A 17,745-nucleotide genomic window follows, 5' to 3' on the forward strand; every position below is an offset into this window, starting at 1 on the left:
TGAGGAACAGGGGTGCTCAGTACGTCATTCGCAATCGACTGGTAGCTCGCCAGGCAAAATGAGTCGATCGCGGAGCCCTTTCTCTCCAATCTAAAATAACCCGGAGTTGCACCCTGTGCATGTGCGGGTGTGACTCTAGCAATGAAGTCTATATAGCCGCTATAGACTTCATTGCTAGAGTCACACCCGCACATGCACAGGGTGCAACTCCGGGTTATTTCAGATTGGAGAGAGCGCCATAGAAGTGGGCGGGGTTCGTCACGCACCAGGCTCGAGTGTCTTTTGGAGTGCGTGGCTGATCTCATCAGTGCGTGCATGCGCCGCCCGGCAGTAGGAGTCCCGTCTGTGTGTGCGCAGGGGAGGGAGCACCCACGTGGTGGAGGGAGGTTGGCACATGCTCTGCTCTCGCTCTCCCTCTCCCTCTCTGCCGTGGTCCACCTGGGCGCCCAGCATGGCCAATTACCTGATCAGCGGCTGCACCGGCTATGTGCCCGACGACGGCATCACCGCCCAGCAGATGCTCAACTGCGGGGACGGCCTCACCTACAAGTAAGGCTGTGGTCCCGCCATGCTCACGGGAGTGGCCCCTGGCCGCAGGGGAACTGGCTGCTGAGCAGACGTGCGGTGGGGCTCGAAGGTTGCAATACCAGCCATGCTTGCCTGGGAGTGAGCCACGCTGACTCGCAGCTGCAGCTCTGTCCACACTTAACCGGGAGTAAGCCCCATTGACTGTAATGGGACTGACTGCTGACTCAGCAGTATATATGATTTTTACATATATACACATATAATGTGTGTTTATAAATATATATATATATATATATATATATATATATATATATATATATATATATATATATATATATTATTCATTAATATATTTAATATATACTATATATAAGAGATTTGATAGATGCATATAGATAGAATATTACATATACATTGTGTGTGTGTGTGTGTGTGTGTGAGTGAGTGAGTGAGTGAGTGTGTGTGTGTGTGTGTGTGTGTGTGTGTGTGTGTGTGTGTGTGTGATGAATATTAAAATATTCCTTCCCCCCTGGTAGATCTCCAGGCTTGCTGGGTTTCAAAGTAGCTCTCAAGTCAAAAAAGTGTGAGCACCCCTGATGAGGAAGATCTGCCAAGCGTATACTAATACTTTTCAATAAATGAAAAAAGTTCTTTTAACTTGAACATCCCAGTATTACAGGTGCCTATTCTGACCAGAGGTTTGGTAATACAGTGCACAGTATATATTGAAGCTATCAGATGTTTTTTATTTTTGTCCAATTTACATGCACTCTTTTTTGAAGAATGTCCACTTTAACAATGGTGCTGGCCATGAAGTCTGGTTTGCCAAAGAGGAACTGTCTTCTGGACTTGATGTCATCAACTGGGTCACTTTCCCCAATCAATCCTTCCTTAAGATCCAAGCTGGAAAGATTTCTCCAAGTCAAGAGTTTACCATCCATGATGAGGCCATTGTGTGGAATAGCAGATTTAAGCAGGTTGGGCTAAAATCCTTCAGCAAGGTCACCTCTTCATTTGTTTGGGAACATTCCTGAACATGAGAGCATTCCTGGAGGCATGCACTGCTTGCTATGGTGGGGGCAGGATTGAGAGGCCTTTGAGATGTAAATGAGCATACTTTCCCCTGACCTCTGTATAGGCCCCCTGATAGCCTAGGGGTCTCCTTGTACCTATGCCAGCTCTATAACTGGTATAAGCCCAAGGAGAGCCTGAGGGTGGGGAGGCTTGAAAACTAGGGGATAGGATTCGACATGCATGACTCTCACCAGATCAACCCCTTCCCTCCCTGACCCACCCCTGTTCCTCCCCTGAAGTGCCCTATTACTCCTCCTCTCTGCCCAATACCCAACCCTGCCAACAACTTACTTGAGTCTCCATTTGTGGCAGCCAGAAAGTGTCCTGCAATGCTGGAATATGAGTCCTAGCAGTGCAGGGCGACCAAAGGATTTTACCTCTGCAGCGCAATCCTATAACTGACTACTCAAAGTCTCAGTATGTTGAATTGGGCTTACTGCCAGGAGAGTGTATATAGGACTGCAGCCTTACAGTCACAGTTGGTATTGTACAAGTCTTGTAGGAATGCTGAAACAAACCATTAGTACATATACCTAAAGTTAATATCCAAATGAATTTGAACTGATCTATTTTCCCCAAACATCCAAGACTGAGAGATAGTAATGGTCATGACATGACATGAATAATAATAATAATGGCCAGAAAATAAATGCAGTGAATATTTCCCCACAAACAGCACATGAAATTCTGCATCAAATGGTATATAACATGATGGTATTATTCCTAAAAGTCACAATTTCTAGAATTTTGGTCACTAGGGTGTCACCCATCCGCCACTTCCCCGAGGACGTCTCATTGACCTGTTTTGAGTTAAGGCAGTAGTTCTCAAACTTTTAACACTGGGACCCACTTTTTAGAATGACAATCTGTCCGGGACCCACCAGAAGTGATGTCATGACTGGAAGGGACATGATCTAGCAAAATAAAATAAATAATTAAAAAAATAAATTAAAGAAAAACAAATAATTAAATAAGGGGAAGCCAGCCCTGTTTCACCAAGTAAATTTTCTCTGTAGCCTGTCTGCCATAACACCCCCTCCACCCAAATAGTGAGATTTCCAGCCCTCCCCATTGCCCAGTTCAGTGTTTTATATTTCAAGCGTATCACTATCAGGACCCACCTGGCTTTACAAGTCTAAAAACAAATAAAAATTGATCTTACTAGCTGATGCCTCTGTTCTATTCTTTGGGGGTGCTGCCTTCTGGAGCATTTGTTCAGCTCCACTTTCATCGGATTGGGACCATGTAGCTAGCCTTGCATTCCCCTTTGCCTGACTTGATCAGCAGCCAAGGCACGGTTGCTTACTTGTGAGTAAACATGACATGTGGCTTACTTTTGCTTTCCATAGGGCTCAATACATTCGTCTGCTTGGAGGGAGGGACTTCCTTCTTATGTGTTTTTTGGGGGTTGTTTTCATTGCATAGGAACCATTCTGGCGTCTTTGGATTCTTCTCAGTCCTTTCAAAAGAATTAAGACAAGCTTACCTACTCATGAGTAAACATGCAATATGGCTCAATTTCACTTTTCATAGGGCTCCATGCATTTTTGGGTTTCCTGTTTTTTTGGCCATAACATTTGATGGAAAGGAGATACCTTACCCTGTTTTTTTCCAGTGCATTCAGCTAGAAATTTGGCATCCAACGGCATGTAGCATGATGCGGTCATTCCTCACCTCTGCGATGTTAGCAATGTTGGGTCATGACAGGGGTCGAGCCCTTGTCCGACCCCTGCCTTACCTGGCTGCAGGCCAGGGGCAGAACTGCCTAGCCACAGAGCCACCACTGCCTCTCCAGCTGACCAGGCAAGACTCAGGGCAGCTGGGTGGGAGAGACTGCCCCCAGAGCTCACCTGACCAGAGCAGGTAGCAGGGCAGAGTCACCATTAACCACCAAAGAGGAGGGAAGCAGGCTAGGGTCAGGGCCCCTTTAAGCCTAGAGAGGGAGGAAGGGGAGGAGCCAAGGGTGTGGCTGGGGAGGATAAAAGCAGGGAAGCCTTTGATGACAGGCTGTTCTGGAACAGGAAGGTGGGAGCCCCTGCCTGAAGACCAAGGGCCTTAGGTCCTGCCTCCAGGGAGGAGGACAAGGGTGTCGTGAACCCCCTCCTCCTGGTTTGGTCTGAGGCTTCCCCTGCAAGGAACCCCAGGGAGGTGGACACCCCACCCAGGGGTCCCAAGAGACCATCCAGCTGACCCTTAACGACCTGCTGTGTGATTCCAAGAGATCCCCCTTTTGGGGCACCCCTCACAGGTCATATGTGGTGTCACCCCCCCCAAGGGTGGTACTTGGGGTGGACCACCCCCATGCTGCTCGCTAGCTACACCGCTGCTAACAAGCAGACTTTCTGAGTTGCCAAGAGCATTTTGGGCACTAAGACTCCAGTCCCAAGTTTTTCTGCAAAATCGTCAGCTGTGGCTCTGTGGACAAAAACGGAGCTGCTGCCAGGGTGTGTGTGTGTGTGTGTGTGTGTGTGTGTGTGTGTGTGTGTGTGTGTGTGTGTTGGAGTTCTCATTTGATACTCCCCTGGTATCCCCATCCCATCTGTAAACAAGGTAGGGGGTGGGGTGGAACAAACTGCGTGAGAGTGGGGACAGAAGCGGTGAGAGGCAGGAGGGTCACATGCAGCAGCTGGCAGGTTTACCAGTATGACCCACTCCTCTGCAGCTTGACTCAGAAGTAGTTCCACTGTGGCCAGTCATTCACTGAGCCTGCTGAAACCATGCCATTTCTTCTGGATGACTAAGAACCACCACTACCCTTGGCCAACACCTTCTTCCCACACTTGTTAGGGAAAAAACCATCCAATGATTCTCAGTTCCTTCAGAGATGGACAAGAGAGCCTGCTCCCACCTCCCACCCAGCCCCCCTCCTTCTCAGTGGAAAACCAAAACATTAACCCTTTCCTGTCTCCTGGCTGGAATTTCCCTGCTGCTTGCCTGTCTAAAGGATGGCCTCATAATTTATTTATTTATTTATTTATTTATTGGATTGGTATTCCACGTTTCTCCCCGAACGGCACCCAAGGCGGCTAACAATTAAGATTAAAAAATACAAATAGACATTAAAAATACAATATAATGTCTTTCACGCCTCAGAAAAAGTAAGCCAGCACACCCAGACAGAGACAGACTCATGTCTGCATGTGTGGGGACTCATTTCTGAGTCAGTGACCTGTACTCGAGACAGTGCAAGAGTATATAATATACCACACTAAGGGCAGAATCCTAACCAGGTCTACTCAGAAGTAAGTCCTATTTTGTTCAATGGGGCTGACGTTCAGGAAAGTGTGGTTATGATTCCAGCCTTAATTCATAGCATGGGATGGCTGTTTCGCCTTCTTTTTTATTTTTATATGTCACTGGATCCCAACCTATGGTCCGGGGACCACAGGTGGTCCGTGAGACCCTGAGAAGTGGTCCGCAACGTCACAAGAAAAAAAAAATTATTTTGATCACTTCCAGTGTCTTGCAGAGCCACTTATTTACCCAGCACCCCCCAATAAAGACACAGGCAAGGGCATATGGTACAAAGGGCCACTTTATTAACTATTTAAATATACTTCAGATTGCAACAGGGCCTAACAAATAAGTCATGCGGGTTCTACATGGGGGAAACAGAGCTGCCCGTCTACTTCCTCCTATAGTGGTTTGGGTGACCACACCACACTGGGCAGCGTCAGTACAAGCCTGCCGCCCCCTTCATTGTCACCCCAAAGGGGCAGGGTGGCAGGCTAGCTCAGGCCACCCGAGCGAACCCGCGGTGCGCCTTTACCACCAGGCCGAGGTTCATCCAGCCTGCCTCACCCAGCCGGGAATGCCAGCATGACCAAGCGTGGAGTCCACCCGGCCCTTGCCACCCTGCGGTGTACACCGATATGACCTTACCTACACAAAACCCGCACGACACCTGCCACCCGGGGGGTCAGCCTAGCGCTTGGCCTCCGCAGGCCGACACTTTTCTGAGCGCCAGCCCAGCTTCCTCCCAAGGAGGCGCAAATGTGCCATATGGCACGTTTGCAACCCTCCTGGGCCAGCACCAGGGACTTGCGCCGGCCCAAGTCAAGGGCTGGATTGTGCCCTAAAATACCACATGTAACATGGGATTGGTATTACATGAATATTGCTTGTGTATTTATCATTAAATTCCTTCCCCTTTGCTATACAGCCCCTGACAATTCTGTTCAAATTTATCCCGCTGGGAAGCAAGACATCCAGTCGCATAGATCAGACAAGAGCTCCCTATTACCTGCACAGGCTGACCAAAGATATGAGTCATTTCAGTAAAGCAAGGGTTCAAAGATGGGTTAGAGATGAAACTAACCATTTTGTGGGTCACAAGGCAGTATAAAAAAATGATGGCATGACTGATACGTTACAGCTGCATTTGTTCTATTTTTTAACAGACATGGATGATTGTCATAAATGTCCAGAAGGTAAATTTCCGAACAAGAAGCATGATCAATGCCTCCCAAAGATCTCAGTTTCCTGTCTATCACAGACCCTTTGGGAATGACATTAAGTGCCAGGAAGCTGGACTAGATGGGCCTATGGCCTGATCCAGTGGGGCTGTTCTTATGTTCTTAAGCCTGGAGGCTTGCGCTGTATCCAGCGCAGGATTGTGGCCAGAAGTGACTCAACCAGAGGTAAGGGGAAACTTTTTCCCTTACCCCTGGATAAGGGCTGCTGGCCACAATGGGTCTCCTCGGACTCCTCTGGAGGTGGAGCCGCTCCATTCTCCCTGGGAACGGAGGTTGGGATCTGGCATAACTGCCGAATTCCAGCCCCACCTCCTGTTCACCGCCCACCCCCAGGGCCACTCATCGCCCACCCTTCCCCCGCCCAGGAACGCCTCCCTCCATCCTCCTCCCTGCCCCCCACGCCTACCTTTTCCACTTGTGTCGGCGCCGGCGGGCCGACACAAGTGGCTGACGGGAAGCTGGCGCAGAGGCTTATGTCAGCCTCCCATGCTGGTGCTTCTTGGAGCACTGGCCTGGCTTCCCCTTGAGGAGGTGCAAATATGCTTTATGACACTTTTGCAACCCTCCTAGGCTGGCCCAAGGGACTTGGGCCGGCATAGGGCGCAGTTTGGATTGCGCCCTAAGTGTTTAAGGAAAGCCTGAGATCAGGCTAAGGCAGTGGTTCCAAAACGGTAAGCCATGGCTCCCCAGGAAGCCATGGAAACCAGCCAGGGGAGTTGCAAAAAACCCATAGCCCTATACAATGTATAGCATTGTAGCTCTCACAGAGGCCGTGGCCAGTGACCCAGTGGCCAATTGAGCCATCAGTCAAAAAAGTTTAGGAACCATTGGGCTAAAGGCCTCTATTGAACAATTTCTGTTAACCAATCCGTCAAGGACTCTGAAGAAGAAGAGGGGAAGAATTGAAAAGTGGGCTGGAAAGTTGAATCTCAGTGGCAAAAGTGTGCACTGAATCCTATCCCCCTTTTCCCAATCTGCACTAACCGCTTCCTCTCCTCAGACTTATGCCAGCTTCATAGCTGGTGTAGGTCCAAGGAGACTCATAGGTGGCCAATACTATGCACATGAAACAGGAGAGACAGGCTGGTACATCTTGGTCCTTCATACATTCTTGCTATCAATCCACAAAATCCCATATCTCATTCCTTGTCTTGTGTGCAATCAAATTGGTGGTGCACATGGGGGGATATTGAGACACACAAAATTATGCAAGAGATGGATAGAGTGGATAGAGGGCTGTTCTTTTCCCTCGCACACAACGCCAGAACCAAGGGACATCCACTAAAACTGAGTGTTGAGAGAGTTAGGACATACAGAAGGAAATATTTTTTACCCGGCATGTAATTAGTCTGTGGGACTCTTTGCCACAGGATGTGATGATGGCATCTGGCCTGGATGCCTTTAAAAGGGTATTGGACAAATTTATGGAGGAAAAGTCCATCAGGAGTTACAAGCCATGATGTGTATGTGCAGTGCAACCTCCTGATTTTAGAAGTAGGCTACCTCAGAATGCCAGATGCAAGGGAGGGCACCAGGATGCAGGTCTCTTGTTGTTTTGTGTGCTCCCTGAGGCATTTGGTGGGCCACTGTGTGATACAGGAAGCTGGACTAGATGGACCTTTGATCTGATCCAGCGGGGTTCTTCATATGATTTTATGTTCTTATGTGTCTCTGTCATTTTCCTCCTAGGTGTAAGTCATAAGTCTGCTGTGTGAGAAGTTCTGGAAGTGGCCGGGGGGTGGGGTGGTGGTGGAATTAGAATTGGAATGTCACTTGTCAGGTCAATTTTGCTGATTTTTAGTTATGACTAATTTGGATGCAACATATTAATTTCAATTGAAGGGGCATCTGGTGTCGTAACAAAGGGGGTTTGCAAGACCTAGGGCTCTTGCTTTTCTGAACCTTAAAACCCTCAAGACCCCTTGCCCGGTAGTACTGCCACCACCCTGTACATGCCAGTGCCTCAGTCTAGGGACACTGAGACTCTCTAGGCTTAATTCTATCCCTTGCAGGCACTGAGCTCTTTCTCATTTAAAGCCTCAGTCCTCAAGTTACTAGATCTCAACGAGTACTTAGTAGCTTACTGAGCAACTAGGCAGGATTCTGAGCCTTTGTCCCCAACAGACAATGAAACAACTTAGTAAAAGATATTTTAGTTTATTAAGTACCTAAGGTTACACACTCTACAATAAGGCAGCAAATGCTAGAGGCATAAACATCTAGGAAACATTTCAGCACTAAAACAATAAAGCTAGCTGGCTATCTCTAGTAATACCTATTTCTCACCTGGTTAGTTACTCTTTTCAGATCTCTTAGCTCCGGGGCTAATTATTAGACTGTCCAATCAGAACCCTTGGTGAACAGAGCCTTCCCGAAGTTGGCCTGGTTGTTAAACCCTCATAGTTCTTACCACTCCCAACTGAAGATCCACAGCTGCACTCAATCACCCTTGATAAGGCGGCACTCTGTCTGCTGAGGTGCAAGCATTCCATTTGGTTGTAATTCCTGGCCATAAAAGGAGAGATTCCTCTTTGTTTATTTACCTACATTCCTATAACTGGGAACCGCTAGCAGCTTCTCAGTTACACTTTCTTAGTTTGGTTCAGGCTTCTCCTGCCAACTTAGGCCTAACATGGACTTATTCATGACACCTGGGTACAGATAGGCAGGTACTTCCCTCTCCTAGGTTCTTCTGGAAAGCTATCTGATCTCCCTATATCCCTTCTTCTGCACACTTTCACCCACTATGCTCTGCCCCTTCCCCTTCTAAGGAAATTCTCCATCCTCCTCCTCTCTCTTCCTTTCTCCTCCTTTGATAGCCCAAACCTGTGGGCTGGAGCCGCCAGTGGAACATGAGCCATAAAGCAGGTAAACCAGCAGGAGAGGTGGGAAGGGGTGGAACCCAGGCAGGGGGAAGACTGGGTTGGGAGGGGAGCGGGGAGAGAGCAGGGGCTGCGGGAGGAGGTGGATTAGGTGGTGATGGCTCATGCCGGATCGTATCCCTGTTTCTTGTAGCCTTGATTCCCCCATTCTCTCTTGGACCTGCACTAATGAAAGGGGACCCACTGTGGAGCGGGAAGCTTATGCAGGGGTAGGGGGATTTAAATCCCCTTTCCCTGCTGAAGCCTCCCAAACCGCCTCCCCTAGCTGGGTACAGTGCACCATTTTTGGTGTGGCTGCACCACTGGAGTGAGGGGCAAGGATAGATTTGGGTAGTCTAATCATTGGGTATGCACAGCCAGTAATGTCAATTAAGGCACTTGAATCAAATAAAGATGGAGGCAGCATTATTCTGTATTAGCTGCATCTTCTGAGCATTGACCAAGACCAGCCCCACAGAGGACAGTTTACAACAATCTAATTTTTTTCCTCATTGTGAATGTGTACAAGGGGATGGGTGGGGGCAGATCAGCAAGCAGTGCAGTGCAAGTCAATGTAAAGGAGCTTCTCTCTCAGATACATCAACAGACCCCTCTGTTTCCATCCCATAGGCATTCTGTTTGGCTGCCATTTCTCTCTGTCTCTCTGGGTCCCATTGACCCCATACCTCACCAAGTCACAATGAGATCCAACAAATATTTTCTTCTGCTCGTATAATGGGAAAAAAAAAACTATCACACCAGGCACTATAGTCAGGAGCAGTGATTTTGAAAGCTGTAATTAACTTCAATTACTATGAGTCATGCTACATCAAATCACACAAGTCGGAAAGTGGACATAAAATATCCACAATATCCTGCACTGTTCAGACACTGAACGTTCTGAATCAGACTTGACCAAGATGAAAGGGACCTTTCTGTTTGGGCAGATGCTCATTGTGGGCCTGCAATTTCCTCCAGTGGAATGCAAGGCGCAGCCTGTCATGTGTACCATCACAGATCCCTCCCAGTTCCCATACAAGTATCATCAGAGTGGAGATCTCATCATCGGAGCAATTGTTTCGCAGTTTGGCTGCCTATTTGATGGACTTTCTTTCAACGAACACCCCAAAACAAAGCTAACAGATGAAGTGAAGTAAGGAAATTCTTTTACCTCTCCCTAACATTGCAGTTCATATCCTCCCCTCCACACTTCCTCTTCTTTTCCGCCCAATTCAGGGAGTAGAAGGAGGAGGAACAGTGGAGGTAAGTAGGAGTACAGAGATGGGGACTCTGAGGGGAGTGTCCCAGAGGTGGGCACCCCCTTGCCAATCTGTTGCCTCAGGCTTCAGTAGCCCTTTGCCCCCTCTCTCATCTCATATGGGATTGAAGCTTTACGAAATTAAATTTTAATCATTTCAAGAGGCTGTCTGCCTCAGGAATGCAAGCTGGTGGCCCAGTTGGGCTTGGAGTCCACCTCAAATGCTGTCAGATTTGGGATATGCAGAGCAATTGGCTGCCAGGTGTCCCCTTTCAGAGGCTGACGTGGAAAGGCTGGGGTTGCCTTGAAACTACCTCAGGTTCAAGCCATGTTGTTGTAGAGGTTCAGGAGTTGGACTTAGACCTGGAAGAGCCGTGTTCAAATCCTGACTCAGCCATGAAGCTTATACTATCTCTTGCATGGTTACTGTGAGGACAAAAGGAAAAGAGGAACTATGCACATCACCCGGAGCTCCTAGAAAAAAGGGTGGTATAAAAATCTAGAAAATAATTAAATAAAAATGTCCAGGGGAGAAATAGCAGGGCTTTTGTCTCTTACAGTGCAGGTGTCCACACTAAAGGGGATAAACATCTCTTTTAGATGAGCCTGAGGCATGTTGATTATTACGTATATGCTATTAATTAATAAATGTGGCCCATTTAACCCAATAAACAATCTTGCCTTGTGTAATTCATGGGTGTGTGTGTGTGCTGCTGCCATAGCAATATCTGTTTCACACAGACTCTGTTCTAAACCTTCCTTTAGCCCAACACCAAAGAACTACCAGCATATCCTGTCCTTAGTGTTTGCTGTAAAGGAGATCAATGAGAACCCAAAAATCCTACCAAATGTCAGCCTGGGCTTCCACATCTATGACAGTTACTTAAATGCAAGGATGACTCATCAGAACACCATGAAACTTATTTCCACTGATCAAAGGATTGCCCCCAACTTCAAGTGTGAGAAGGAAAAGCATCTGATAGCTGTCATTGGAGGATTTGATTCTGAAATCTCTCTTCACATGGCTACCCAGTTAGGCATCTACAAGATTCCACAGGTACAATGAGCATATAGGTCAAGATGATTTTTCAGCTGTGGGGGTACTTATCCTATTAACAGCGACATTCATTGAATTGTGTTCAATTAGAAATGCCCAGAAGAACCTGTGTAGAAATGCCACCTTAGCTAATGTTGATAGAATTTATTCATCTCAAATATTCCTAAGAAATGATGATGATTTCAAATTCATATAAAATGAATGAAATAATCTTAGCAAAGCCATTTGACTCTTTTGTAGGTACAGACGTCTCCCTGGATCCTGTATCTGCGGATTCAGTTATCTGTGACTCTCCACAGCTCTCAGCACCCCATGTACCTTTTGTTCCATTAGCAAGCATGCATGTTTCTTGCTTTTACGGAGGCTAGAACAGGTATATGACAAGCAGGGGCATGTCCCTACATGCTCTAGGGACACAGTAAGGAAGTTAGCAGGAAGCTTTCCCATTAGGTTTCGAAAGGTGGGGCTTAAAAAATAATAATAAAACTATTCACACCATGTGCTATTAAATGCACTCAGTGAAAGAAGTATGTTTTTTAATTCAGAATTGGGCTTCATCTCAGCAGATGTTTGACCAGATTCACCACAGCTGAGTCTCGGTTCTCCTCCCCGTCTGAAAAATTATCATTATTTCCTTAGATTGCTCCAGTGATGAATACCAAAATGAAATTCCCGTCCTTTTACCGAATGGTCCCCAATGAAGGGCATCAATACAGAGGGATTTTCTGTCTACTTCAGCATTTTCAATGGACTTGGGTAGGGATCATTGCTTCGGATGATGGCGATGGTGAAAGGTTTGTGCAGACCATGATGAAAATGCTTTCTAAACATGGTATCTGCACAGCCTTCAGTAAAAAAATAGTCATGTATATAAGTACAGCGATTATGATATCATCTCAAATAGGAAAGGTTAAGGAAGGAGAAGGCTTACTTATGAATGAGATCATTTCACTAATCAATTCAGAAGTCAGAGTCTATGTGTTACATGCAGAGGTTAAGACCACAACATGTTTGAAATGGATGATCTTTCTTCATATGGTGCTAGAGGGTAATACGGAGACTTCTGCGGGGAAAGTGTGGATTATGACCGTCCAGTGGGATTTTTCAACAATGGCAATTCAAAGGGCTTTAGACATAGGATTCTTCCATGGTGCCTTGTCTTTTGCAATTCATTCTAAGGAAGTGATGGGGTTTCCAGAATTCCTTCAATTTCTACATCCTGACTCACAAAAAGGAGATGACTTCATCAGGATCTTTTGGGAACAGAGTTTTGGTTGCTTATTTTCCGATTCTGATGAGGACAAAGAGAACGGTAATACCTGCACTGGTCAAGAAAAGTTGAAGGACCTCCCAGGGACTGTTTTTGAAATGAGCATGACAGGCCAAAGCTACAGCATCTACAATGCCATTCATGCTGTAGCACATGCATTGCAAAAGATGTGTCCCTTCAGGCCCAACCACGGCACAATTGAAAACAAATGTAGATTGTTTCCTCCAAATCTTCAAAGTTCTCAGGTAAGGTTTCACAAGTTCCTTTCTCCATGGTGACATATAAAGCATACAGAACCAAAACTCTTCCACTGGATTCAGAGATGGACAAAGTGACATTAACTTTTTTAAACACTTATTCAAATGTTCACAAAGTGTGTGACTCTTGAGAGCAATCAACTGGACAGCTGTTTCTCAAGTTCATCACTTAAAGCAAAGTGTTCCTATTTAGGGGTGAGGAAGGTGATGGCAGGGGACTGGAAGTTCTAGTCCAAGAATGGTAAATGCTATACCCATAATTTCTGCTCAGAAAAAGGACCTCTGAGAGCCCTCTTTCTGATGAACGTTAAATAAAGAGAAAGCTGGTGCTGGCCTGCTGGTGCTATATCAACAGGAAAGCCTACTGGTAGAGGTGAGTAGTCCATTGAGCAGCACAGGGAAAGGGGGAATGTGGTGGAAAGGTGGAACAGAGATGGGGAAAAGGATGCTTCTAGGTGGGGGGAGGGCAGAATAGGGGTGGGGCAGGCCTGGGAGGGGGGGCAGGATCTGCCATTTCCTAACCCTGTTCCCAGTGCTGGTATCCTTACATGGAGCTGCCCAGATTTGGGAATTAGTAGACCCCATCTCCACCAGCAAAGGATGCCACGGGGTCTTGGAAGTGTTCACTATCATTGCATTCTGCCCCTTCTCCAAAGATAAGCACATCTGGATACAGATGCAACAGTGGCTGGTGCTGATTACCACAAGCTTGTTGCAAGTGAGCAACTGGATACTCACAAAAGGTTAAGCCTTTGCTGGCATGGCTGTGTCTGGCTTGTGCAAGCATTCAGGCAGAAGTGTCTAGATACAACCAGTGAGCTTTTTCTCTTTGATAAGAAAACCAAATACTCCAAGGCACTGAAACAGATAAACAGAAATGAAGAAATAAAAAAAGCAACTTTATACCCTTACAGAGGTCTCGGTTTGTAATATCTTCCTATATCTTTTTTTTTTTTTTTTTAATGCAGCTTCACCCTTTCCTGAAGAGCATCTCTTTCAACAACAGTGCTGGAGACCTAGTGTCTTTTGACAAGGAAGGTCAATTAGCAAGTGGATTTGATCTGATCAACTGGGTGACTTTCCCCAACCAGTCCTTTATAAGAGAGAAAGTAGGAATGATGGACCCACTGGCTTTCCCTGGCAAAGAGTTCACCATTAATGAAGAGGCCATCACATGGCACAGCATGTTCAATCAGGTAAGAATCCACACACTTCTACTATCAAGGCCCACCCCCTACAGCCTGCTCTTTGCCCCATGCCCTCCCCTCTCCCTGCACCAGCCTCCCTAGAACTGCCTCCTCCATCACCTTACCTGGGATGGCAGAGCATCTGGAAAAATCTGGTGTATACACATAGCCTCTGACTACTTTTGCCAGTGGCTCCATCACACTCAACTGTGGTGCAATGTTTGCACTCAGGGTGCCCAGTTAAAATGGTCAGAGTACCTATACCTTTAACCATTGTATACAAGAGGGAATTTTAGCAGGTGCAGCTCAATATGGAAGGGTTTAAGTAGCTGCCCAATTTCCCTTTTCTATACAATGGTTAAAGGTATAGGCACCCTGTCCTCCATTGTATCTGGTCACCCTGTTTGCACCATCGTATTGTCATTTATGGCAGTGGGTTGATAGATCCACTTCATAAACCGCCCATAGGATGGGGTGATTCTGCTGAGCCCCCCCAATGAGGAACCCCAAAGAGTTGCTTGTGCTGCTTCTGCGGTTGCCCTGGACATTCTAACAAAGATCAGAAGGCTGCATTCTGAGATTAGGTCTTTCTCACTTCAAACCAGCCCTTTGAAAGTCAAGCTGAAGTGGAACTGTCCAGTGCTGGGCCTTCAACATTCATTCATTTGTGAGTGCTCCCATTCATTCATGATCCACCATGGAAGAGAAGCGAGTTTCATCTTTGATGAGGTCAGAACATTGTTTATTAGATAAAGAAGCAAAACGAGGATGATTGTCCTTTTTTATCTATAGGTAGTGCCCCTTGCTGTATGTAATGACCACTGCCATCCAGGTCACAGGAGAAAAAAGAAGGAAGGGAAGCCATTTTGTTGCTATGATTGTCATCCATGTCCTGAAGGGAAGGTTTCATACCAGAAGGGTAAGAGACATGAAGTGCAGGGTCCTGAATCAGACACTGAATATCTTCTGCTGGTTTCCCCTTTTCTCCACTTTCACACTTCCAAACAGAGAACGTAATCAGCAGACTCTACTGATTGTTCAAAAAAGGTGACTAACTGAATGCTTGAACTCAATGAGTCTGGATTATTTTATTGTCAAATTATGCACACACACACCCTAAGGAGAACCTGAGGCCCATAATGACTTTTAAATTGGACACATTTATTTGACAAAGCTGATTTAAGACAGAATAGAAACACCAGAGCGGGTCATATTCATCACTCCTCCCCCCAGGCAAATCCTGCCAAGCCATAGAAATTTCAAATCCTAATCCTTTGATACCACATTGCCTCCTTGGGATGAGGCCATGGGGGGTTCAACTAGCATTCCAAGCGTGGAATGCACTTTAAGGCATAGCAAATGGCCTGACAGCAGCACATGGAGCCACATAATACCTGCCCACCAGCAGAGCAACCACATTGTTTCCTCCTTCCCCCTTCCCTCCTTGACTTCTTCCTTCTCCTGGCTTAAATCTATTCCCTGCCATGTTGCCCTGTCTTCCACCCTGACTTAGGTCCTGAAGGGCCTGACAAGAACAGACATGCTGAGATACTCCTTGTTTTGCCAGGTCTTGGCCAGGTCTCCTTGCTAGTTCAGTCCACTCTGCAGCAGCTATCACAAGGTGGCATGTTCAATTCTGCTTCCCAATAAATGATGATGTGGAGGACTCTTCTTGCTGGATTGGAAAAGGAAAAATGGTCCAGACCAGTAGAGGAAGTGTGGAGGGGAGAGGATTATTTTCTCCGCCAGTCTTCCACTCTGTCCCTCTTCCACTCTGTCCCTTCTAATGCAGAGAGGAGGAGGAGGCAAGAGGGAGAATAAATTCCCTTGCCAATCTGCTGTCTGGGGTGACCTCTTCAGTTGGTCCCATGGACAGGCAGGCCTTACCTGTCCTGTCATGTTCTTTTCCACTAACTACAGGTCTCATGCCAAGAAGATGTTCTTCCACCCATAACAACCTGGTTTGGACCTTCCTCTATGTGAAATGCTATTCTGCAGCTCTAAGTGTATACTAGGTTTATAAGCCAGTAAAACACCACACTAAACATCACATGGTTGATATTGTTTGAACAATGTGTCTTTTTTCATCATCCAATCATCCATAGAGTACTTAACAGGCATCATGGAATCTTTTCAACTGACAAACAAATTCCCCAACCTTGTAAATAATACAATAGCACCATATTACTTGTTCATGCTGTACAAAGAGGCCACAAAAGGTTTCCATCAGTTTTGAATGGTTTGAGTAAAGCAACATTTCAAAGGACTCGAGTTAAGTGACTAACACAGCACATTGGAGATGAATACATTCACTTCTGATGATAGGGGACAATATAAAGCCAATGATGGCATGAATGATAATACTGAATTTGCAATTATTCTGTTGTTTCAGACATGGATGACTGCCTCAAATGTCCCAACGGTCAGTTTCCAAACAAGAATCAAAACCAGTGCTTTCCCAAGAACCTCCATTTCCTCTCTTTTGAAGAGCCGCTGGGAATTATATTAACTATACTTGCTTTGTGTTTTTCTCTGATCACAGTTTTGGTGCTCAGAATGTTCATCAAGAACAAGGACACTCCCATTGTCAAAGCCAACAATCGAGACCTCACCTACTCTCTGCTTGTCTCCTTATTGCTCTGCTTCCTCTGCTCCTTGCTATTCATTGGGCAACCTCAGATAGTGAGCTGTTATTTACGACAAACTTCTTTTGGCCTTGTCTTCTCAGTGGCTGTTTCTTGTGTCTTGGCGAAAACCATCACTGTGGTTCTGGCTTTCATGGCCACCAAGCCAGGATCCAGGATGAGGAAATGGGTGGGGAAGAGACTGGCCAACACCATTGTCCTTGGATGCTCCCTGATTCAAGCTAGTATCTGTGCTGTGTGGCTCTCCACTGCTCCTCCATTCCCACATTTGGACATGGACTCTCTGGCTGAAGAAATTGTAGTGGAGTGCAATGAAGTCTCCATCACCATGTTTTATTGTGTTCTGGGCTACCTGGGATTTCTGGCTACTGTCAGTTTCTTGGTGGCTTTCCAAGCCAGGAAGTTGCCAGATATTTTTAATGAAGCCAAGTTCATCACCTTCAGCATGTTGGTGTTTTGCAGTGTTTGGTTGTCCTTTGTCCCACCTTACCTGAGCACCAAGGGGAAATACATGGTGGCTGTGGAGATCTTCTCCATCTTGGCCTCCAGTGCTGGCTTGCTAGGCTGTATCTTTTTCCCCAAATGCTACATAATTCTCCTGAGGCCTGAGCTGAACAGCAAAGATCAGCTCAGAAGGAGAAATTAACATTGCTCCCCAGGGGAAGACCTCATTTGAAATGTTTTCTGTCATCTGCTAATGTCTTATTAGGGGACAGAACCTGTGACAGCTATGCCCCCAGAAAAATTTGAGTGTTGCCATAAGGGGTGGGCACCAGTGGTGCATTTGCACACCTTTTGGACATCTCAATATTAATTAACAAAGGGTGTAATCCTAAGTGTGCCTGTGGATGTTCCTTGCACCAGCCCAGCAGGGTCGCAAATGTGCCATGACACATGTTTGCGCTGCCTCGTGTGTCGGCTGGGCAGGCGCAGGGATGCACGTCAGCCCACAAAGGTTGCATCCAGCCTCTGTGCCAATGCGGAGGTGTTCCAGGGCAGCAGAGGGGATTCCAGGGAGTTGGCACGCGAGGAGCAGGAGGTGGGGCTGGGACCCAGCAGTTATGCTAGATCCCAACCTGCTTCCTGAGCAGCACAGAGCAGCTCAAAGTCACTCCATTCTCCTCAGACCTGTG

At 46.6% G+C, this 17,745-nt stretch overlaps 1 protein-coding gene across 1 annotated transcript; it reads left to right on the forward strand.

The window, feature by feature from the left end:
- Positions 1–451: 451 nt before the first annotated feature.
- LOC136652535 (vomeronasal type-2 receptor 26-like) lies at positions 452–17,258 on the forward strand. Its single transcript, XM_066629476.1, has 6 exons — positions 452–549; positions 10,962–11,253; positions 11,893–12,768; positions 13,749–13,976; positions 14,760–14,886; positions 16,360–17,258. Exons 1-6 carry the CDS (start codon positions 452–454, stop codon positions 17,256–17,258), a joined length of 2,520 nt encoding a protein of 839 aa, XP_066485573.1.
- The last annotated feature ends 487 nt before the right edge of the window (positions 17,259–17,745 follow it).

Source organism: Tiliqua scincoides, chromosome 5 (genome assembly GCF_035046505.1).
Source record: "Tiliqua scincoides isolate rTilSci1 chromosome 5, rTilSci1.hap2, whole genome shotgun sequence".
Classification (NCBI taxonomy): Eukaryota; Metazoa; Chordata; class Lepidosauria; order Squamata; family Scincidae; genus Tiliqua; species Tiliqua scincoides.

Bases quoted from the DNA above. Each gene is read 5' to 3' on its own strand.
- LOC136652535 (XM_066629476.1), top strand. From the start codon at position 452: ATGGCCAATTACCTGATCAGCGGCTGCACCGGCTATGTGCCCGACGAC. The intron at 550-10,961 runs GTAAGGCTGTGG...ACCTTCCTTTAG, and splicing joins GGGGACGGCCTCACCTACAA to CCCAACACCAAAGAACTACC. The intron at 13,977-14,759 runs GTAAGAATCCAC...TTTTATCTATAG, and splicing joins GGCACAGCATGTTCAATCAG to GTAGTGCCCCTTGCTGTATG.